The sequence below is a fragment of the Rosa chinensis genome, chromosome 4 (assembly GCF_002994745.2).
Source record: "Rosa chinensis cultivar Old Blush chromosome 4, RchiOBHm-V2, whole genome shotgun sequence".
NCBI classification, from domain to species: domain Eukaryota; kingdom Viridiplantae; phylum Streptophyta; class Magnoliopsida; order Rosales; family Rosaceae; genus Rosa; species Rosa chinensis.
The window spans coordinates 49806812-49829234 of NC_037091.1; the positions used below are offsets into that span (position 1 = coordinate 49806812).

The 22423-nt window shown below is 45.7% G+C and overlaps 2 protein-coding genes across 5 annotated transcripts; both read right to left on the reverse strand.

Annotated features, from left to right (window-relative positions):
- Positions 1–844: 844 nt before the first annotated feature.
- On the reverse strand, positions 845–2211 carry LOC112200385. 2 transcript variants are annotated; one of them, XM_024341415.2, is made up of 4 exons: positions 1878–2211; positions 1510–1772; positions 1230–1339; positions 845–1148 (listed from the first exon to the last, which is right to left on the reverse strand). In XM_024341415.2, the coding sequence occupies exons 1-4, from the start codon at positions 2034–2036 to the stop codon at positions 967–969; spliced, it is 714 nt and encodes a 237-aa protein (XP_024197183.1). In that variant the 5' UTR covers positions 2037–2211; the 3' UTR covers positions 845–966. The 2 variants fall into 2 exon arrangements, with proteins under 2 accessions (XP_024197183.1, XP_024197182.1); XM_024341414.2 differs by having other exon boundaries at positions 845–1339; positions 1878–2206.
- Positions 2212–3659: 1448 nt separating this feature from the next.
- LOC112199669 (protein FAR1-RELATED SEQUENCE 11) lies at positions 3660–7362 on the reverse strand. 3 transcript variants are annotated; one of them, XM_040518446.1, is made up of 5 exons: positions 7139–7362; positions 6948–7023; positions 5527–6500; positions 4830–5273; positions 3660–4722 (listed from the first exon to the last, which is right to left on the reverse strand). In XM_040518446.1, the coding sequence occupies exons 3-5, from the start codon at positions 6451–6453 to the stop codon at positions 3931–3933; spliced, it is 2163 nt and encodes a 720-aa protein (XP_040374380.1). In that variant the 5' UTR covers positions 6454–6500; positions 6948–7023; positions 7139–7362; the 3' UTR covers positions 3660–3930. The 3 variants fall into 3 exon arrangements, with proteins under 3 accessions (XP_040374380.1, XP_024196414.1, XP_040374381.1); XM_024340646.2 differs by having other exon boundaries at positions 5527–6516; XM_040518447.1 differs by lacking the exon at positions 6948–7023.
- Positions 7363–22423: the final 15061 nt, after the last annotated feature.

A 22423-nucleotide genomic window follows, 5' to 3' on the forward strand; every position in this document is an offset into this window, starting at 1 on the left:
AAAAAAAAATCTAATTACAAAGACCAACAAATAAAACGACCAAATTGTAATTATTATAAAACATTTAATCCAAAGTTGCAAAACTCCCATGAACAAAATCATAAGCTCGACCAATGCTTGGTGGTTTAAGTGGTAAGGAGCTTGTTCCCCTTAAGCAAGGTTTCGAGTTCGAGCCTTGTGAATGGAGCGCCAGTATTGGGAGAGCTTCCCCCCTAAATGGGATCCGACCCGGCTCGAGAAGGATTAGTCTTTACCTACGGGGCTACGGGTGAAGGATACCTTGGTTTAACCAAAAAAAAAAAATCGTAAGCTCACTTAAACAAATGGACTAAAACCACCCCTCCTTGCCCCTTATCTATAAGTCAACCATTTATGATTTCCATTAATTTTACGAAACAAAATTATTATTCTTATTTTATAATACGAAAATTAAATTAAACTATTGTAGTTAGATGTACTTTTCACTGCATTTACACTAAACAGTTCACTGCATCATTATTAAGGGATTATCAATTAGGTGACCTCATGAGGTCCTGTCCTGGTAGTCATCAGGAGTTGGAACCATATTAATGTAGCATGTATAATGGTGGTAACGGTACGTATCTGACATGACATAATATCATATCAATTAGGTTTAAATCTCTTGCATTCATTACCCAAACAAGTTCAAAGTAGAAGGGAACCAATTAAGTTTACATCTCCTTATTGACCATCATTGGATCAGTGCATGCGTCACACTAAGATTTCAATAAACAAAAGTTACTTTCAGTAACTAGAGAACCAAGAGGGTCAAATTCAAAGATGAAGGGATTGGTTATTTTCAGTTAGTTTATTCTTTTGGCCAGAAGAGAACTTCAGTCATTTCATTAATTTGTACACAATTTACATTTGTTCCACCAAGTTTCAAAAGATGGAGATGAAACTTGTAATAGAGACCCAGAAACCAGTCCTTCCTTTCATAAATTGTTAGCGTTTGCTAAAAGCTGCTTGAAGCACAAGTACTGATGGCTGCTCATTCTGGCTTTCTCTGAAAATGGGGTTCTCCCTTGGAATGGTTGTGAGATGAGGTGACCTTGGTGGAGATGCATAAAGTACAGCGGCCTCGAGCACCTCTTGCCTTACATTTTCTTGGTCTTGGGAAATTCTCTCTGCACGCAACGCCGTCAGGTATAATCCGGCAGCAAGAAAAACAGTAGTCAAGGAAAACACTCCTGCTGCAGAGAACACACCTTCTCTGATCACAAGGCAACTGGGTTTTGGCCTAGCCCAGTTTTTCAAATGGCCTGACTCCACACTAAGGCCAATCAATAGCAAAATCTCCCCAACAGCAAAACAGATCCTAGTTATTTGATTAACAATGACAAATTAGTAAAAGTTCTCTCACCAGACAATCCGGCATGTTATGTAACCAATCTGTTTGAACCATTGATCTGGTGTATCTGATAGTATGACAACATAACATCCATAATGCAAGAAACAGACTAGTTAAGATGATGGGCATGCATATACCAAGTTGCGACGAAGAAAATGGCGGCATGCCATTTCAAAGACTTGGCAGAAGCTGAATCATGTGGCTCCCATGTAAGCAAGACTGAAGGTGGGGAGTTGGTAATTGCATACAACATGTATCCATGCTCCACCACCATGATAATTGCCAATCCCAAAAATGCACTGGCTGCACTTAACAAAGGTGTTTTCCCACTACCACTATATATACACTCGTATTTTCCTCCCTTCCCATCTTCATCAGTACTGCTGCTCAGCCATGAAACCTACACGAAATCCTCAAACGAAAAAAACAATTAGATTTTGTGAATAACAATTCAGAAGGAAAGTGTAAATTGAAAGAAAGTACTAGTTTCAAACTAGTATAGTACCCGGGAACGAGTGGCTTCAGCAATTAGGCATAGAATGAAGCAAAAGAGGCCACAAAGAATGGTCAAGACAATGAGAAGAAGGCCTGTTTTGCTGCCCAGAGCGGAGTGTGGGCGGCTCGGTGAAAGATCTGCATGTGTGACTGCCTTTGTCTTTGGCATTTTGGAGTCTAAAACTGCTAGAATTCATGCAGAAAAGCTCAAGAAGAATTAAGAAGAAGAGAAATAAGGGAATATGGGGTTGAAGTTTTGGACTGGAAAAAGGGGGAGGGAATTGTAGAATTGCTTGGAGCAAAGGTTGCTTAAAAGGATAAAGATTCGAGGGCTCGTAAGAACTTCATTACAAAGTTATGGTTCTCATTTGTTCACATACACTTTTCATTTGTTCAAAAACATTATTTTACAAACAGCCATATCTTGTAACTAAAATTGGAGGAAATTTATGATGCCTTTAGTATAATTCTAAAGGTAGTAAAGCCACAGTTGCATATCACAGACACATCAGATTAGCATATAATCAACTCCGTAGCAAATGGTATGGAGAATGTTGAGCCTAAAAGACAGAAGTGCCACACTCAGAAGTGCTTTTTGGAATGAAATGAGGTTGCCAAGAACGTATTAGGCTAGCTAGCTTTGTTAGAAAAGAAAACGAAAAACGATCTTTTTTTTAATTCCTTTACAACCCAAAAAACCCTAGCTTTTCATTGAATTAATGGATGTCATGGAGGACAACCTTATCATAAAATGGACGATTGTTTATATTCTTCATGAGGTAACCTTGTTTATATTTTTAACATGTTGACAAAGAAAGGCATCAAAAGTCCAAAGCAAGTTCATTAGCTAAAAGGCTAAACATTAGTGAAGAACAAAATAAAAACACTGATGGAATATTGGATGGTGCTATGTCGGCAGGCATTAAGATTTTTTTTCTTTCTGATAAGATGTAGTAAGTTTTAGTTAGCTCTTTCACACATGCTTTTGGTCTTTCTTTTATTGGCCGATCTTGGTAAAAAGTAAAATATAAAGCTTCTAAAGAAAGCTTTGCTTCTTCAAGAAAGTTCTGTTTTCTTATCTACACCACAACAGTACAGAAATTCTTACATATACATACCATTAGCAAAAAGAGAAAGGTGACTGCCTTGTGCATCTTTGTTTTCTTGACATGGAAGAAAGAAAAATCATATTCCATGAGTAGAGAGTTGTTGGAGGACATTCCTTATGCAACCTGCAAAGTTGGGCTTATTCGCTACATACAACTTATAGGTTTTATATAAACCATGATATAAACTTGACCACTTGCTATTGTTCGTTTTAGATTCATTCTCTAACAGCCTTCTACTGCTCTTTATATGTAGTTGATTCCATTACATTTGCTGTTTTTCATCTCAGGAAAATAATGTCTTCTGATAAGGCCATAGCCAGGGGTGTTGAAGCCTGCAGCAGCAACACTGAAACTATGTCTAAAACAACACCGAACACACAGGAAAAGCCTGGTTCCAGTCTGGCAAAAGCACTGGCACAGAGAGCAGTTTTTGGTTCGCGTCATGATCATCGTCAGGTCAAGGGGAGAAAACTTGCTGAAAGTGGAGTCAAGTTTTCACCGAGCAGACTGAGCAAGGTTTCTTTGTCTAAAGATTCAGTTAAGTGAAGGTCCTGTACACAACATCCACCTTGTGAGTGTAGTCTGTTTAAGAACCAAAATAGAGGATTCTCAGTCTGTCATGTTTAGGTATAGAGAAAGTAAATATGAAAGTTAAGGTGTAATGCTAGAACACTGATCAAGACTGTACAAACTCAATCTGTTTACAATGATGCCATAATTGAAGAAATTAGAGCACATATTAATCTCCAAACTCCAGTTACATTTGAGATGAAGGGTGTGAACTCTGTATAAGGAGAAAAGTCGCACCACAGTAATGATTAATGAATAACAAAATATTGACAAAAATGAACATTGAAGAAGTGCTGCTTTTCCTTTGCTACATAAACTAGTCTATTTCCAATTTTTTACTCTACAAGTTTTCTACAACATCTCAATTCAAAATATCACCTCCCATCACTGGACACTCAGACAGCAGGGGCCAGCACAATGCCGTGTTCGCTTTCTATTACTTTCAACAGTTTCTTTTGGTCTTCTCTCTTTAAGCTTTCCTGAAGAAACAGATTCATGAGAGTTTCCAATTGTAAAACGAACATCTCCATTGTCAACTTCCACCTCCGGTAGAGTCATTAAATCAGGTGGACAATTAGAGGCTCCTACATTTGCCTTACGTGTTGTACTAGGAATGTCTTTTACACGTGATAATACCACTGCAATTTGCTCATATGCAACATCAAGGCGCTCCTCTGTTTCAACTGATTCAGCAACAAGTGTTGAAGCCATGGACTCCAATAGTTGAATCTTCTCAGACTTGTCTTTAGCAGTCTGAAAGGTGTTAGTGGAAGATGAACTGACACCACACCAGCGGATGGGTAGATATTGGTCTGGAATACGAAAACAATTATTATTTGACAAGACACGAAGAATGTGCCTGCAGAGGATGCCTGTGAACTCGAACTCACAACAGCTACAGCTGATGTGCTCCTGACTTGGAACCCAAATCACTTTGCAGCCTCCATCTGCCTGAGTATGGTGCCGGACCTGGAAAAAACTTTCATCTACTGGAAGAGATGCATATTGTGGAGCCAATACAAGTTCCTCTTGAAGTTTTCCAAACGCATGAGGAGTAAGAACAGAGGCAGCATGCGATTCAATTGGTGAACCTGTTTTAAGGCATACTCTCTGCAGCTTCTGTTGCAACTTTTGCTTTGCCCCAGCCCGATCACTATAATTAACAATATCAGCTGCCTGCAAAAGGAGAAGATTTAGCAAGGTAAGTAAAAGAAGGTTAAGCAAACTGGTAACAGAACAAAAGGCCAAACAAGAAAAGTATACGAAAGAACAAGTTTACGCACTTGCTCTACAAAACGATCTAGTTGAGACACTGCACTCAAAAAACGTTGGATGAAAGCATTAATTGAATCCGAGTGACATGTACTCGTCATTCCAGCAAAAAAGTAAGGCCTCATATATGCTAAAGCCCAAAACGACCGCAGCGCATATAAGCTGATTACATGCTTATTTGCACGCAGTCCATATCTATCAACCATTTCCGTCCATCTTTCCTCAAAATCCTCTACTGACTGCAGATTGTAGAGTTGATCAAAGTCGGCTTTCCAATCATCATATTGTGACCCAAGAAGTGGAGAAAACCACTCCGAGAACTTTTCAACAATGTACCATATGCAAAAGGCGTGTCTTGTTTGAGGCATGACGACAGCAATAGCTTCTTTCAGCCACATGTTATGGTCGGTTAATATTGTCTGTGGAGTCTTTCCTTTCATGAACCCCCAAAATGTCTGCGCATAAATCAAAAGCGTTAGGAACATACTAAAACCATATGACCAAACAAAGCAAGCAAGAAAAAAAGTCAGAAAACCACAAAGTATGCAAGATATTGCAATTTTTTTAAGGAAAAAAAAAACAGAGAAATGTTGTTGGTAAACCTTGAACTAAGATTACTAGTCTCATATCTAAATTAAAAATTAAAAATAAAACAGAAAGATTATGATGCTTTTTTCGATCAGGACTCTATGTAAATAAACTTCTTACCTTCAATGCCCAGAAAAATGACTGCATATTTTCATCCCGCAGAAGCACGCACCCGAAGAAACAAGTCATTCCATGGTTATCCACTCCAAGCCAAATGCCTAGCAGCATATCATAAGCATCCAAACGATAAGTTGTGTCAAAAACCACTGCGTCTCCAAATTCCTCATATAATTGAATAGATGAACCATAAGACCAAGCAATATGCTCCAGCCTATTATGACCATCTATTTTGAAGTCATACTTGAAATGAGGGTTTTCATCTTTCATCTTTTTGCACATTGCTATAAGATCAATGGCATCATTATCTCTATTAACATTTCTAAAAGACTGCAGTAGGTTTCTCACGTCTATCTCTGTAAATGTTAAACAACCTAGTTTAACACCTTTCTCCAGCTCCAACAATCTTAACATTTGTCGCACTGACATCCCAGCTTTTGCATACATGCAAATCCGACTCTTGTCATCTGGAGATATGGAACAGTAGGCAGGAAGGAGACTCACTTCATTGGATTTCAAAAGTTCATGGTTATGGACGTTGCTAAAGCCTGTAATACGCCATTCAGGGACATCAAAGTCTGCCCGCTTGACAATGCGCATATATGCTTGACAACCACAGCGTGACGACTTGCGATTTCTTTGCATCTTTCCATCTTCAGCTGGCTTCATCTGTGGGTATCCACCACGATGACAAGTGAAATCTCTTCTTGTCACTCCCCGGCCAACACCATCCTTGCCTCTAGTACGGTGACGTCTAATCGAAAAACCACATTGTTTTGCAAAACCACAATAAAATTCATAAGCAGCATCTTGGGAAACAAATCTCTGGCCAACAAAGGGAACAAGATTCACAGAAGTCTGTCGCGACAGAATCGAGTCCTCGGCCATTTCCTCTATTGTGCCAGTATCATCTTGAGATAAATCGTCCATCCCCGCACTTGTTCCTTCCGACACTCCTCCTCAGTAGACGAACGGAACTAGAGTCATATATATCTGCAAGCAAAACCTCTTAATTGCTTAACAGACAAAAATGTCAATTTGAGATACCCAAAATGTTTCTACTCCAATAACGAATGTGATATAAATGGGAAATTATGCAATGCTGATGGAGATAAGCACACAGAAAATCATAAGCCTAGAAGTGCATGGCAAGAAGCTTAACACAGTAGTCCATTTCTAATTCTTCCATTTCTTCATACACACACACACACACACACACACACATATATATATAATATATCTAATCATTAAACAGCTATAATCTCCAGAACCCAGTTCAACATATTAGTACAAATTTTCAAATCACATAGCAGCATAAACATAAGTTTCCGGTCCAATCATCTAAGTAGCAATAAGAATCAATGATACTGATCCCTAAAACATACAAGCACAATCAATCAATTTAAAATATAAAACAAACTTACTCGGATCCATGATCCGCAACCCATTTGGGTTTCTTCAAACTCTCAGCAATCTCTTCAAATATCAATCAAACCATTTCTGCAATTCCCACCAAAGCAACACAAAAATTCATATCCTATGATCTCATCACCAGTAACAATATGAATCGAACCAACAAATGGAAACTCAATCGAGATTTGACAAGGGTTTGTACCTGAAGAGTGGATTTGTAACGGTCGATAAGTAACTGAAAAGGAGAAACAAAGTGGCGGGGAAGAGGTTAAGGAGGGGAGAATAGAGCGCATCCCAGGGAGAACGATAACCATTAAACAGAGACATACGCTATCGTGCGCTTTGGGGATGCATAGCGTTATCGAGCGCATACGGAGGTTTTCGGCCGTTGGATTGGGATGGGCCCCTGATTTGCGGAGGGATTTGGCCTGTGTGTTGACGGGTGCGCCTTAGTGATGCCAGCGTACGTTAGAGCAAGCCCCAGTTTGGCGTGTGTATTGTGGACTCGGTTTCGCAAACTTAAGGCCCATATTACCCCTTTTTGTCCACTTTTTTTTCCCACTTTTTCCTTCTTTTTTTTTTTAAATTAATTGATCAATGATTGTTATATTCATCACAAGCCAGAATAGACCGTTACATACCATTCCGCTGCCATTTGGTGGGCAGACAAGAAGATAGTGGTAGTATCCACAGTGGTACATAGAAATAGACCTACTCGTTATACAATCAAATTCGTAGAGGTAGCGGGGGTCCTGCTTTGGTACTACTCCAGAGGCGCCACAGGTACATAGAGTGCATATAACGTGCATTAGCTTCCTAAAAGGAAATTATTGTAAAAGACAATGCTAAAACATAAATAATGGACTAGGGCCAAAAAACCCCAACCCAAAACTAAAAACCCAAATAGGGCAGCCGACAAAGGAAATCCACGCAGGGCCCAACAAACTGATCCGGCCCAGTCCACCTATCCATCCCATCCCCGCCGTACGACACAGTCAGGCAGAGTTCCGTCCACAGTCTGCCGCCTCGATCCGCGCCGCCACAATCTCTCACCGTGCACGACCCAAACCACCACGGCCTCGCCGCCACAACCGACGCCAGCAAGGAGAAAAATTCAAATCCCAATCACAGATCTTAGCACCACACACCACCAACAAGAAAACTCGTGGCGCCATCGATCCAAAAACCCGCATCAGGGATCGATCTCCCTCCTTAGTTACACGACCATCGCCTTGCCCTAGCCCAGCCGATACCAGCCGCCAAGCCCAGCGCAACATCCCTTCGACGGAGACCTACATGCAATAGAATACCCGTCCGGCAACAGATCCCAAGACATCAGCATAGCCCGGAGGCCAGCCCCGAAGCTTGGGTGCCACCGGACGAGCACGAACTTGCAGTCGGAAAAAGCCGACCTTTAGGGTTTACGATGTGTGATTAGTTCTTTAGAGGTAGAGAGAAAAATATGCCAATTAACACACTTTTTCATTTTTATTAGTTTTAAGTATAGGGGAAATATCCGTTTATCCATATTACAGCTACTTTAACACCATTACCATATCATCTCCAACAGAATACTTATTTCAATTTTTTTTTTAATTTAACTAATTTTAGGTTAAATTTGATCTCCAACAGATTAGCTAAACAAAATCTAAATTTAACTTTAAATTTAAGTAGTCTGTTGGAGGTTTGGCCCCTTGCTGTTGCTCTTCGGCTTTGAGCTTTGGCTATGGGCCTATGCTTTAGTTTGTGCTTTTTCTCCTTTTATTTGGCTTGCAACATTTTGGGTGTGTGGGACTGTGGGCTGACAATTTTTATTTTTATCTTTTCATAGAGCCTGGGGAATGCCCCTCTGAATAAGGTGTTCTCTTGGGTCTAGAAATAATATTGGTGATGAATCTTGACTATGTTCGGAGGCTTCCCTAGTAGTGTCGGAAATTTTTTCTGCAGCATTTGAGTTTCATCTCATGGTTACATTATGTTTGGGTAGTCTAGAGTTTGCATTAGGCTTCCCATTCATGGCTCTTTCTGTCATTGCCCGGAGTTTGGGTGAGTCATATTTGTAATATTTCCTACTGTACTTACATAGGCATTTGCAAGCATAATTAGCTATAATGAGCCACGCTCATGCTACCACTAGCGGTACCAACTCCCGCCAAAGGAGTGACCTATGGGAACACAGCCAAGCAGGCTACCGCCTGAGCCCCGGCTTGGCCCCAGATCACCGCTGACGCGCCGCCACGGGCCTTGCCAAGACAGCATCAGAAGCTCCAGAAGCTGGAGACTGAAGCATATCAGTCCCACATCGAAAACATGGAGAAGATCAACTCTCTCCTCACCTATAAAAGGTCCTCTCCTCTCTCCTCATTAATTACGCATTTAATACTTACCTACTGTTACTTTGTCAACACAAATACATTGACTAACTTAGGCATCGGAGAAGAGAAGAGCGCCCAGCGCGGTCTCCCTCTGACGCCTTTTGTATTTCACTTGACAGGTAGCATGAGCTCTAAAGAGTATCATAGATAGTGGTCCGCCCATCGGACCAGCATTAGTAAAGGTTTAGCTACCGCTGAACTTTAAACATTAACATTGGCGCCGTCTGTGGGAAATCCTTGAACAAAAGGCCATCCCACCACATCCACCATGACTAACGGTAGCGCGGGAAACACTGAGGGGCAGGCAGATCAGTCTGCCAACCCCCATCCCACCAACCCAGTGATCGTCAATCTAGCGGTTAACGTTAACCGTGCACTATTCAACACGCCGGTCAACCCCTGCAGGGAACCCTTTCCCAGTTCCCAGGCCCCCCCAACATCCTGTTGGCAGCCGGACACAACAGTACAACTCAGCTGTTCAACCTCAAGCAGGGGGCGGAGGAAACATTGAAGGCGTTCGTTACCAGGTAGCGAGCGGCAACGTCCCAATGCCCCAATCTTAATAAGACAATGGCGCTGACAGCTTTCAAGCAGGGACTCCTCAAGGGGCCATTTCTCTATCACCTCAATTACAATCATCCCAGCGCCGCTTACGACCATGTCATGAGCGAGGCTGTCATCCATGCACAGGCAGAATTCATCACATATGGAGAAACCCCCCCACCACCACCAACACCTGTAAAGTCCACCCAACCCCCCGCCGGCCATCAGGAAACCGCTAGCAAAACCTCTGCAGCTTTGCCAACTGATAAAAAGAGAGAATGGCAACAGAGTAACCACCAGGGCAAGCGACAGAAGGACCAGCATTACAATAAGGGCAGCCGCTCATTTCATGGGGATAACCGTAATAAACAGACGGAGTCATCCCAGCGGTACGCAGTGTTTACGGTCCTCACGGCCTCATACGAGGAAATATACGACCAGTGCAAGGACCAGATCCTGCCACCAGCCCCAAGGAAATACCCAAGGGTCGGAAAGCCCAGAAACACTGGTAAGTGGTGTAAATATCATGAGGACAGCGGCCACAACACTAACAATTGCAACGCCCTCAAAACGGCCATTGAGACCTTATACCGAGACGGTAAAATGGAACAATTCAAGGTACACCAACCACCACCCGTGATCGCAAACATTGAGCCCTTGGGCCGCATCAACACCATCGACAGTGGTGCTCCAATTACCAACATGTCTCACAAGGCAAAAAAGCGCGCGTGCTAACCACCCCAAGGAGGTGTGCAATATCCGCTATGAGAGGTCCACTAAACTCCCAAAATCTGGTTGGGAGCCCATTACCTTCTCAGAGGAAGAAGAGCGCGGAGTACATTTGCCCCACGATGATCCATTCTTGATCGACGCCGTACTCGATAAATGGTCAATGGGAAGGATCCTTGTCGACAGTGGGTCCGCTGTAATTGTCATCTTCAACAGGTGCTATGACAAACTCGGCGGAATAGAAAACTACTGCAGGATCATGAGTCATTGCTTATCTTCTCCGGTGACGTCACACAGCCATTGGGTTCTGACTACATGCGACTGGTTATCGGTGCCAGTCCACGAACGGCGGAAATCCATACGGAGTTCATCATTGTGGACTGCTTCAGTTCATATAATGCCATCATTGGTCGACTGGCACTTAACAAACTCAAATGCATCATCGTCGGGTACATGCTCCTCATGAAGTTCCCTACTCCCAACGGAACAGGCTGTGTGAAGGGAAGCCAACAATTGGCACGAGAGTGCTATTCCACAACTGTGGCACGATCAGCGCGCCGCCATGAAATCCTAACAGTGGGAAATCGTGCAACGGCACCAAATATCTTTGAAGACCCAGGGATGACAAGAAGAAATATGTCAAAAATGAGCCTGTCAACCCAGAAACATCCTTAAGGGTTATCAGCATCTCCTACGAGCTCCCTGAGCGGACAGTCCGCATCGGCGCTTAGCTAGACCCAGAGGTAGCGGCTGAGCTCACCCAGTTTCTACGTGACAACGCCGCCGTCTTTGCATGGTCCTACGCTGACATGCCAGCCATCTCCCCCCAGATCATAACGCACAAATTGAGTATCAAACCATCCGCCTACCCTATCAAGCAGCGATGAAGGGCCTTTGATAAGGAGAGATACCGTGCAATAGGGGAAGAGGTTACCAAGCTCCAGAGCATTGGATTCATCCGCCAAGTAAATTACCCTCAGTGGATTTCCAACTTGGTCATGGTCAAAAAACCCAGCGGAAAGTGGCGAATGTGTGTCGACTTCAAGGGCCACAACAAGGCATGCCCCAAGGACAGTTTCCCGCTACCTCGCATAGAACAACTGGTCGATGCAACCGCTGGGCACGAGCTACTCAGCGTGATGGATGCCTTCTCCGGTTACAATCAGATGAAGATGCACCCTAGTGACCAAGAGTGCACCTCATTCACCACCGATAAGGGCCTATACTGCTACAATGTCGTGCTTTCAGTTTGAAGAACGCCGGTGCAACTTACCAGCGGCTGATGAATGCTATGTTCGCTGAACATCTGGGAAAAATCATCGAGGTCTACGTGGACGATATGTTGGTAAAAAGCATAAAGGCCAGCGGACACATGGCAAACCTCAGAATCATATTTGCTATTCTCATGGCCTACGGTATGCGCCTCAACCCAGAAAAATGCTTCTTTGGCGTCACCGCAAGCAAATTTTTGGGTTACATAGTCAGTGAGTGGGGCATAGAGGCCAACCCTGACAAGGTACAGGCCATCCTCAACATGAAGGCTCCAGAGTGGAAGAAGCACGTTCAGAGCCTCCAGGGCAAACTAACAGCCCTTTCTCGGTTTATCTCTAGACTCACTGACAGATGTCTCCCATTTTTCAAAGTCCTGAAGACAACCCACAAGAAGGTCATCGACTGGAACCCAGACTGTGAGGCAGCGTTCCAAAGCTTGAAGGAGTACTTGGCGGCAATTTCGCTCCTCTCTATTCCTGTGCAGGGGGAGGCATTATATATATACCTAGCGGTATCACAAACAGCGGTAAGTTGCGCCATTGTCCTGTGGGAGGGCCAAGATGAGCTCCTCATTTTCTACTTCAGCAGAGGCATGAACGGGGCTGAAACAAGATATCCCCCCTGGAGAAGCTTGCTCTCGCACTCATCGTCGCCGCTAGACTCCTCCGCCAGTATTTTCAGGCCCACACAATTCATGTCTTAACAAATCAACCGCTGAGGCAGGTAATGCAGAACCCTGAGCACTCAGGATGCCTCAGCAAGTGGGCCATCGAGCTCAGCGAGTTTGACATTGATTACAAACCAAGAATTGCCATGAAAGGCCAGACGGTGGCAGACTTCATTGCTGAGCTCACCGAGCGACAGAATGAACCCAACACGGAAATTGTAACCGCTAAAGAACCAGATCCTCAGCAGTCAGACTGGAACTTACACGTGGACGGCTCCGCTTGCGCCAAGGCCAGTGGCGTGAGAATAATCTTAACAGGGCCAGGGGGACTGAACGTAGAATACGCATTAAAATTCAACTTCAAGGCCTCAAAAAACATGGCGGAGTATGAAGCGCTCATCGTCGGCCTACTCCTCGCCATCGACTCAAGAGCTGACAGTGTCAACATATTCAGCGACTCCCAGTTAGTCGTCAACCAGGTCAACGACAGTTTAGCCAAGGATCAATAGTTGGCGGCATACTTGGGCTACGTCAAGACGCTCCTAAAAAAAATTTAAATTTCACACCATCACACAGATCCCCAGGGAAAAAACGCCAAAGCCGATTCACTAGCCAGACTAGCAACCGCTCAGCCACACCAAAGTCCGATGGACACAAGGGTGGAATGTCTTGACAAACCAAGCATCACAAAAACCCTAGCGGAGATCTTCAACATTGAGGTAAATCCCAGTTGGATGAACGAGATCATCGAATACAAGCGCAATGGAACATTGCCAGAGGACAAGGTCGAAGCACGACAGCTCCAGCAGAGAGCAACCCGCTACAACATCCAAAATGGCAAGCTCTATCGCCAGGGGTTCACCCACCCCAACCTCCGGTGTCTAACCCCAGAGGAGGGGAAGGTCATCCTGGCAGCGATACACGGCGGGGAATGTGGAAACCACTCGGGCGCCAGATCCTTGGTCAATTGCACAATGCGACAAGGCTACTTCTGGCCTACGCTCGGCGACGATGCTAGGAGGATATCAAGATCTTGCCACAAATGTCAACAATATGCTGATTTCCCATACGCCCCGGCAGAACCACTGTCAATCATCATTGGTCCCTGGATTCACTCCACGTGGGGCCCGGACTTGATGGGAAAATTCCAAACGGCCAAGGGCCAGTTCAAGTACATCATTGTCGCCATCGACTACAACAACAAGTGGATAGAGGCAGAGCCACTGACTGCAATAACTACCGCCAAGGTAACTCACTTCCTCTGGAAGAACATTTATTGCCGCTATGGTGTCCCCCACACAATCATCACAGACAACGGCACACAATTTAACAATAAGGAACTCATATCTTTCACCGCTAACCTGGGCACCAAGATAAGTTTTGCATCTGTCGCTCACCCCCAAACCAACGGCCAGGTCGAAGCAGCAAACAAGATAATCAAGAAACTGCTAAAAAAGAAACTCGACGCCGCCAAGGGTTTATAGGCGGAGAAGCTTCCGGAAGTTCTGTGGGCCATCAGAACCACCCCAACTTCTGCCACTGGTGAAACACCATTCTGCATGATGTTCAGAACTGAGGCCGTCCTACCGATTGAGGTAACTCAACCTACCGCTAGGGTCGAAGGCTACTGCCCCGAGACCAATGGCGAGGGCATCAACCTCGAGAGGGACCTCCTAGAGGAAAAACGACACAAGGCCTATTTGCACAATCTGCAAAACAAGCAGCGGGTATCGCATTTCTACAATGCCAGGGTCAAAGCCCGGAACCTCCAACTAGGGGACTGGGTAATGGAGGAAGTCATTCCACCGCCAACGGCACTCCGCCCAACTTGGGAGGGTCCATACAAAATTGTGGAAGTTGCTAGCCCCGGCACCTTCTACCTGATGGACAAGGATGGCGTCACAACGACCCACCCTTGGAATACCGAGCACCTTCGGTATTACTACAAGTAGTCATACCACCACCCTAGAGCATCTTGGCTTAGCTAAATTTTTGACTCAATATTTAGCTAAGGGAAGCTACCCAACGGGTACAACCCCGCTTTTTGTAAACACTGACATATCAGCTATCAATGAAACGAGGAATTATTCAAACCATTGTCACCAAGTCCAAGCACAAGAATCAACTGGCAACGCCAACAATATTCGGCAGACTACGTCCGCTACATCGTGCACTTGGAACAATTTTAATCCCTTTAATGTTTCATTGTCACAAAACAGCAGTCAAAACTCTAGCGGTTCAGAAATATGCAAACAATGCAATCAGCAAACGCATCCACATGAAAAAATTTCAGAAACAAAATACCAATTGTATATATTAAGGGTCGGGACTACCCGCCCAAGAATATTGTCGAAATTACAAAAAGCCTTAGCGACACCAAAAAAAAAAAAAAAAAAAAGAAACAAAGACCTCAGCGGCACTACTTCGAGCTGTGGAGCTATCTTCATTGAGGGGCATCAGCGGCAGTCTCGCCCTCTGGCTGCGGTTGTTGCTTGGACAGACGCCTCGTCTGGTCAGACCCACAAGCGGTAGGGCTCGGCGTTACTATGGTACCATCCGCTCGGGTGTGGACGGCCAGAAAGCCAGCACGGGAGACCTCGGACTGAGTAGGGGGCGGGGTCTGCTGAGAGTCGTCCGCCGGACGCACACCACTCTCCCCGTTACTTGAACATGCACCCTCAGCCTCGGCGCGAACCACACCCTACGCAGGCAGTGCGTTCTGACTTGACGATCCAACGGGCTGGGACGCCTTGACCCAGTCAATGGCACCCTTTTGCTTCAGCAGCTCCACGTTGGCAATAACACCTGCCTTTGTTGCCTCAGTCAACGCTTTCTTGTACTCCGCCGACTGCTTGAACGCCTCCACAGCGGCAGATGCCGCACGACTCCCCTCTGCTCCCAGACGAGCAACCTCGCCCTCCAGCCTCTTCACCTCAGCAGACTTAGCGGCAGCATCCCGCTGAAGGATCTCAACTTTCTTCACATTTGCCGCCACCTGATCCTTCAGCAGGGCTATGTCTTGCTCTAGCCTGGAGACATGGTCATTCCGCTCCACGTCCCGCCCAACGGCGACAGACAGCTTGTCGCGGGCATTAGCGGCATCACATTCCGCCTTGGTCAAGCGCCGCTCCGCATCCGCCAAACTGTCCTTAGTCTCCGCCAGCTCCCTCTGGAGACCCTCGATCTCCTCCCTGAGCTGCCGCTCCACCCGGGGCTGCTTCGAGGCTGCCAGGAACATCTCATGTAGCCCAACGGACAAGTGCCCGAAGGCCGAGCTGTAGGGCGACTGATCAATGGCGGTTGAGCGCACGATTCCCCCAGCCCGTCGAAACCCAGCCGCAGGCAGAGGTCGAAGATAAACTCCGGCTCGGGCTCAGACAGGAATTCGGCATATGCGGCAAACGAGTCGAGGTCACCCGCCTGCATCTCCGGCCTAGCGGTCACAGTCGCCTTAGAAGAGGCCTGCCTTGCCTTCTTCCGCTGGCGGACCCCAATCGTCTCCACATCGGCCATATCATCCTCGTCGACTGGGTCGTTTTGTCGCCGCTTCCCTTGCGGTACCACCCGTGTCACCCCAGCGGCGACGGGGAACGCTCCCATTTGTGACTCCAGCCCCGCAATAGTCACTGGCTCCTTTGAGGGCGCCACATTCTCCTTCTGTGACCCATGCCTGGTGGAGGGCACCCTCTCTTTCTGCTGTACTGGCGCAACAGGGACATTGATTCCTCCAGCTCCTGCCTGCACAACGGGCGAGCCGTCGGGGCCGAGGTGTGAATGATGCTGCATCGGCAACACCACGGGAACTTCAGATTGGCTTAGCGCCAATGTCTGAGGGTCGACGACAGTCTATTGAGCCTCCAGCCCAGAGGCATACATGCTCTCCAAGAAGTTGTTGATCTCGGCACGATCCATGGCTTTCTCAAACGCCTCGCGGCTTGCTCTGTTTCCAAGTGGAGAATCTATACAAAAGAAAGAGTTAAACAATGAACTAGAACACTCATCCGGGAATGATACTTACCAAGGGCTCGTGTCAACTGCTGACCGACCAACAGCTCCCAGCCGGTAAGTAGACGGAGATCTAGCAAATTGCGGTTCTGCCAACAGCCGTGAATCCTTACCAAGCGGCACTCTTTGTCGCGCATCAGGCTATAGCGCAGGCCCGCTACACAAAAAACAACAAAATGGTCATTACAAAAGGGAATTATTATGCAACAAAAATCAACTCTACGCGACGGCAGACCGACAACCTCGGATAGGTTGGAATTCTGACTTAATCCTGAATGTCGGCTCCCCCGCATTCGACCCCGCTTGGTACTCCCATCCATCGGTGGCAACGCAGAAGGTCCCCTGCCAAGGTGACATGGAATCCTTCAAATTCTCTATTAGCTTGGGCGCCCCCTGGCGGCGACTCAGATTCACTTGCCCGACGCATCCTTGGCGCTTCACGTACACCAACTCGTAGAAGTGCAGCAACTTCGCCACGGTTGGACCCTCACAACCGGACAGGCGCCATAGCGAGTTGAGCGCCATCAGCAACCGCCACATGTTAGGGCAAATCTGCCCAAAAGAGAGGCCAAATTCACAGACTAAAATCTGGAGATTTGGCAGTAGAGGAAATGTCACTCCCTGGCGGAAGCTCGCCTCGTGCACGGCGCCATGCCTGGCTGGCAGGACCGACGCTCTCTCATCCTTCAGCGGCGGTCGCAGCTTCACACCTGGCAGGCGAAACACCCGCTTCACACGGTTGACGGCGGCCACCGTCATCGGCCCTCCCGCCTTGTTAAACTCTGTACCGTCGCGGAGAACCCATGCTGACTCAACCTCTTCCCCGCCAGCCTCTCTCACCCCATCAGTAGAGCCGCTAGCAGCACTATTACTCGCCAGCCTCTCCTTCCGCCTTTTGCGAGTAGCGACATCCTCTCTTACCCTAGAACTCTTAGGACGACCAACACGACTCATGGTAACTTCCCAGGGTATTGTCTGTAGCGGTTCAATGTCTAGCGGTTCGGACCAGAAGGTTCTTGCAGGGGCAGACGAACGCAACGAATCAATAAACACCCTATCCGCCACGTTTAGCGACTCGTTAGACCCGGAATCCTCACCGCTCGAGATATCTATGACGCTAGCCATCCCACAACCCTAAAACCCAAACCAGTTAGTTCGCACAAGATCTAAGCTATCCCTTTGTCAGTTACATCGAGGAGCATCAAGAACACTTGCCCAGAAAACACCAAAACAAGAACAGAAAATACCCATATGCTCAACCCGGATTCGACCATCCAGCAAATCCCTAAACCCCAACTCTCTACCAAACACCAAAACTCTCTCTACACCCTCAGAGCACACCAGGGAGGAACAGAGTACCCCAAATCGGAAAAAACCCAGAAACTGACAAAAGCAAACGCAGAAATCCAATAAAACAGGGAGGAGATTCAGAGTACCAACCTCAAAGCTGAGAACTTGGGTGCAATCAAAGAAGCTTCTCTCCACTACAGAAGATCTTCGTGCTTCACAAACTGGATACCTTCACGGAAACTTAGCAATCCTCTTCTCGGAGCGCAGGGCGAAGCTTGAAGACGACGACACAAGGTAAAAAGTACGAAGTGCCAAAACACAAGGTTTCCCTATCTTTTATGTCAACATCAGACTAATCTAGGCCGTCCGCCGAATAACGACATCGCACCACAACCGTACACGTGCCCCACAAACGCACTTACTTTCCTGATTAACCGAGGCGACGCCTCGGTTACAAAATCAATAATTACTCGCATTAATGACAAGATGACGGGCGTGCTGAAGAGACGTTATAGCACACGCTAATCCAATACATGTAGGCCACGTGTCGGGCACCATCACACGAAGCGTCTGTCCAAGGTAACCATCAAAAAGGAAAATCATCAATCTTGCAAGCGAGATAGTCTCCGCTAAGCACAACTCCGCTAGTTGAACTCCTCTCTTTCCATCTTGCAAGCAAGATAGTCTCCGCTAGGCGCAATTCCGCTAGCTGAACTTCCATCTTGCAAGTGAGATAGTCTCCTCTAAGCGCAACTCCGCTAGCTGAAACTTCTCTCTTTTCATCTTGCAAGCGAGATCGTCTCTGTTAAGCGCAAAGTCTCCGCTAAGCGCAACTCCGCTAGCTGAACTTCTCTCTTTCCGTCTTGCAAGCGAGATAGTCTCCGCTAAGCGCAACTCCGCTAGCTGAACTTCTCTCTTTCCATCTTGCAAGCGAGATAGTCTCCGCTAAGCGCAACTCCGCTAGCTGAACTTCTCTCTTTCCATCTTGCAAGCAAGATAGTCTCCGCTAAGCGTAACTCCGCTAGCTGAAGCTTCTCTCTTTTCATCTTGCAAGCGAGATAGTCTCCGCTAAGCGCAACTCCGCTAGCTGAACTTCTCTATTTCCATCTTGCAAGCGAGATAGTCTCCGCTAAGTTCAACTCCGCTAGCTGAAACTTCTCTCTTTTCATCTTGCAAGCGAGATAATCTCCGCTAAGTGCAACTCCACTAGCTGAACTTCTCTCTTTCCATCTTGCAAGCGAGATAGTCTCCGCTAAGCGCAACTCCGCTAGCTGAACTTCTCTCTTTGCATCTTGCAAGAGAGATAGTCTCCGCTAGCGAGACTTCTCCCTCAAACACCTGGGAAGACCGTCACCGCTGACCGCAACGCCATGCACCAGGCTGCCACCAGGCAGGTCCCCGCGACATGGCCCTCCACTTATCATCAGCAGAGGGACTTCCACCAGCGGCGATTCCAGAGGCAACGCCTCACTTTGACAACGATCGCAACGTGGCGTTGCAATCAAAACATGGTCCTCCGGGACAGGTAGGGGGATACGTCAACAGTCTTCGACGGCCCTGATCAGGCATGTTAACCCCCGCCACTTGGGTATCAAAGATTGGGTTCACTACCCAACACCCTCTGCTCAGCGTAGCTCCCCTCAACAAACAATACACCTGCCAAACAGAGGTCTATCTTAGCCGGGGAGTGGGGGACTCCCTAGGGGCCTAGCAGGGGCCCACCCGGAAGGGTATAAAGCATTTGCTCAGTAAGTCCAGGGTTAACAACGCACTGACGCAAATTATGCTTTGGCAAGACTGGCGGAAGCAACGCTCCGAACCGCTAGGCAACTCCCCAACCAAGATTGCCCTCCTTGACTGGGGACTTGTACTTACATAGACATTTGCAAGCATAATTAGCTATAATGAGCCACGCTCATGCTACCGCTAGCGGTACCAACTCCCGCCAAAGGGGTGACCTACGGGAACACAGCTAAGCAGGCTATCGCCTGAGCCCCGGCTTGCCCCCAGATCACCGCTGACGCGCCGCCACGCGCCGCGCCAAGACAGCATCAGAAGATGGGGACTGAAGCATATCAGTCCCACATCGAAAACATGGAGAAGATCAACTCTCTCCTCACCTATAAAAGGTCATCTCCTCTCTCCTCATTAATTACGCATTTAATACTTACCTACTGTTACTTTGTCAACACAAATACATTGACTAACTTAGGCATCGGAGAAGAGAAGACCGCCCAGCGCGGTCTCCCTTTGACGCCTTTTGTATTTCACTTGACAGGTAGCAGGGGCTCTAAAGAGTATCATAGATAGCGGTCCGCCCATCGGACTAGTGTTAGTAAAGGTTTAGCTACCGCTGAAATTTAAACATTAACACCTACTTTACTACCAATGGACTGACACCCCTTGCGTTAAAAAAAAAAAGTTTTTTTTTTTTTTTTTAAATTATTTTTTGTTTACTTTTGACACAATTTTGCCTTATCTCTTTTTATCACATAGAGAGAGTGAAAGAGAGAAAAGTCATTGGAGACTTCGCCGATCGCTCGAATCCGATTACTGGTCACCGAACTTTGCTAGAATCCCGACGGAGGTCGCAGAATCTCACCGGGCTTTATCAGACCCTCGCCGGAGGTTTTATTGGGGGCCAATAAAAGATTTTATTAGGTGGCAATAAAAGTTGGGGAAATAAACTTATTAATGCGCACCAATAAATGTTTTATTAGGAGACAATAAATCTTGAGTCATGTCGGGTTTCTAGTCATTGGTTGCCGGACTTGCGTGAATCTTGCAAGAACCTCACAGGATTTGGCTGGAGGTCGTGAGGAGGTTGTCGGAGATCTCATAAAAGTTTTAGGAGATTTATTGACCCCCTAATAAAAGTTTATTCCCTCAATAAAATCTATTATTGCCCCCAAGTTTTATTAAATTTTATTACCCCCTGATAAAAGTTTTATTGAGGGTCAATAATCAGTGAAGAATAAAGATGATTGTGATTTTGAAAGTATTAAGAGGTTTATTGACCCCAACAAAAGTTTATTGACCTTCAATAAAAGCTATTATTGTCTCCCAATAAAAGTTTTATCGAGGGTCAATAATCAGTAAAAAATGAAGATGTTCTTAATTTTGAAAGTTTTAGGAGGTTTATTGATCCCCTAACGGAGACCTCCGGCGAGGTTTCCGGCAACCAGTGACCGGAGTCCGGCTAAACCCTAAATCCAATAAACTTTTATTAGAGAGTGTGGCATGCTTGTAATTTTATAATTACGCTTTGCCAAAACAATTTTTATTTTTAAATGGGGTAAGTGGGAACACTAATTTGTTACTAGTAAGTGGGTTCATGTTGACCCAAATTTAGGCATTTGGTCAAAACCCCTTAAGACTTCGTTTGGTTCGCAAAAAGTAAGCATCGGGAAAAGAAAGTTGTTCTTTTCTTGCGTTTGGGATTCAAAAAGAAATGAAATACTTTCCTGAAGCAAAGGAAAATATGGGGGAAAATGGTTCCTTCCATACTACAAATAAATCACTTTATTTTTCTTATTTCCTTGCATTTATTACTCACACACATTATTTTATTGCTATAATTAAAAACTTTTTAATAATTTTCCTTCTGTTTTAGGAAAACTGAATTATGAGAGAATTGCATCGTCATTTCATTGATAATAGGGGCCTCTTTATATAGAGGATTACAAGCATAGAGATAGAGTTGTACATGGAAACATAATCGTACATTGATTGGATATCTCCTAAGATTCTCCGAGAATATCTCTAATATAAACAATATTTCAACTAGAGCAAGTAACCTCGAGTTTGTGCCAGACACATATTATGGATTTACTTAAACACTCCCCCTTGTGTCGCCCAAACGTGGTGCTCTTCTTGTTGCCTCATTAAAAAACCTTGCTGAGTAACAAAAACCTTGTGGGACAAAAATAACCTCGGTCGAAGGGGAAAAAGAGCACAACACACCCTTCACATTTCGAGACCATACATATAGACATCTCCCCCTGATGTCTACATCTCCCCCTGATGACTACGGTCATGGGAGTTCGGATAACTTCAGCAAACGATGCTACTAACATGCTTCTCGAAAGTGGAATTTAGGCAATGACTTAGTGAGCAAGCCTGCCGCACTGTCCTCAAATTGAACCTAGTTCACTTTAATCTTGAGGAGCATCTGTTGTTGCTGATTATGCTCAATGTTGTCGCTTTTGATGTAGCCTTGCTTCATTTGTTCAAAACAAGCAACATTATCCTAAATGCTTGTAGGCTCATCTGTGGTAGACTTCAAACCACAATTGTTCGAACATGCGTAACTATGAATCCAATCCATATACATTCACGAACCACTTCGTGAAGAGTAATAATCTCTACATTGTTCGAAGATATAGCGACTAGGGTCTATTTTGTAGACCTCCAAGATATCACGATCTTTACCCATGGTGAACACTTAATCATTTTGGGAATGACCTTTGTGTGGGTCAGAGAGAGACCCGACATCAGCAAAACCTTCCAAAACACATGTCATTTTGGGATGGGGACAGTGGACGCAGGCCAGTGTTGGTGGCGTTTTTTGTGTGTGATGGGTCCGAATCCATCATCACTTTGTAGG

Bases quoted from the DNA above. Each gene is read 5' to 3' on its own strand.
- LOC112200385 (XM_024341414.2), bottom strand. From the start codon at position 2,036: ATGCCAAAGACAAAGGCAGTCACACATGCAGATCTTTCACCGAGCCGC. The intron at 1,773-1,877 runs GTACTATACTAG...GATTTCGTGTAG, and splicing joins CTGAAGCCACTCGTTCCCGG to GTTTCATGGCTGAGCAGCAG. The intron at 1,340-1,509 runs GTATATGCATGC...TCAAATAACTAG, and splicing joins ATTTTCTTCGTCGCAACTTG to GATCTGTTTTGCTGTTGGGG.
- LOC112199669 (XM_040518447.1), bottom strand. From the start codon at position 6,453: ATGGACGATTTATCTCAAGATGATACTGGCACAATAGAGGAAATGGCC. The intron at 5,274-5,526 runs GTAAGAAGTTTA...ATTTATGCGCAG, and splicing joins CATTTTTCTGGGCATTGAAG to ACATTTTGGGGGTTCATGAA. The intron at 4,723-4,829 runs GTGCGTAAACTT...CTCCTTTTGCAG, and splicing joins TAGATCGTTTTGTAGAGCAA to GCAGCTGATATTGTTAATTA.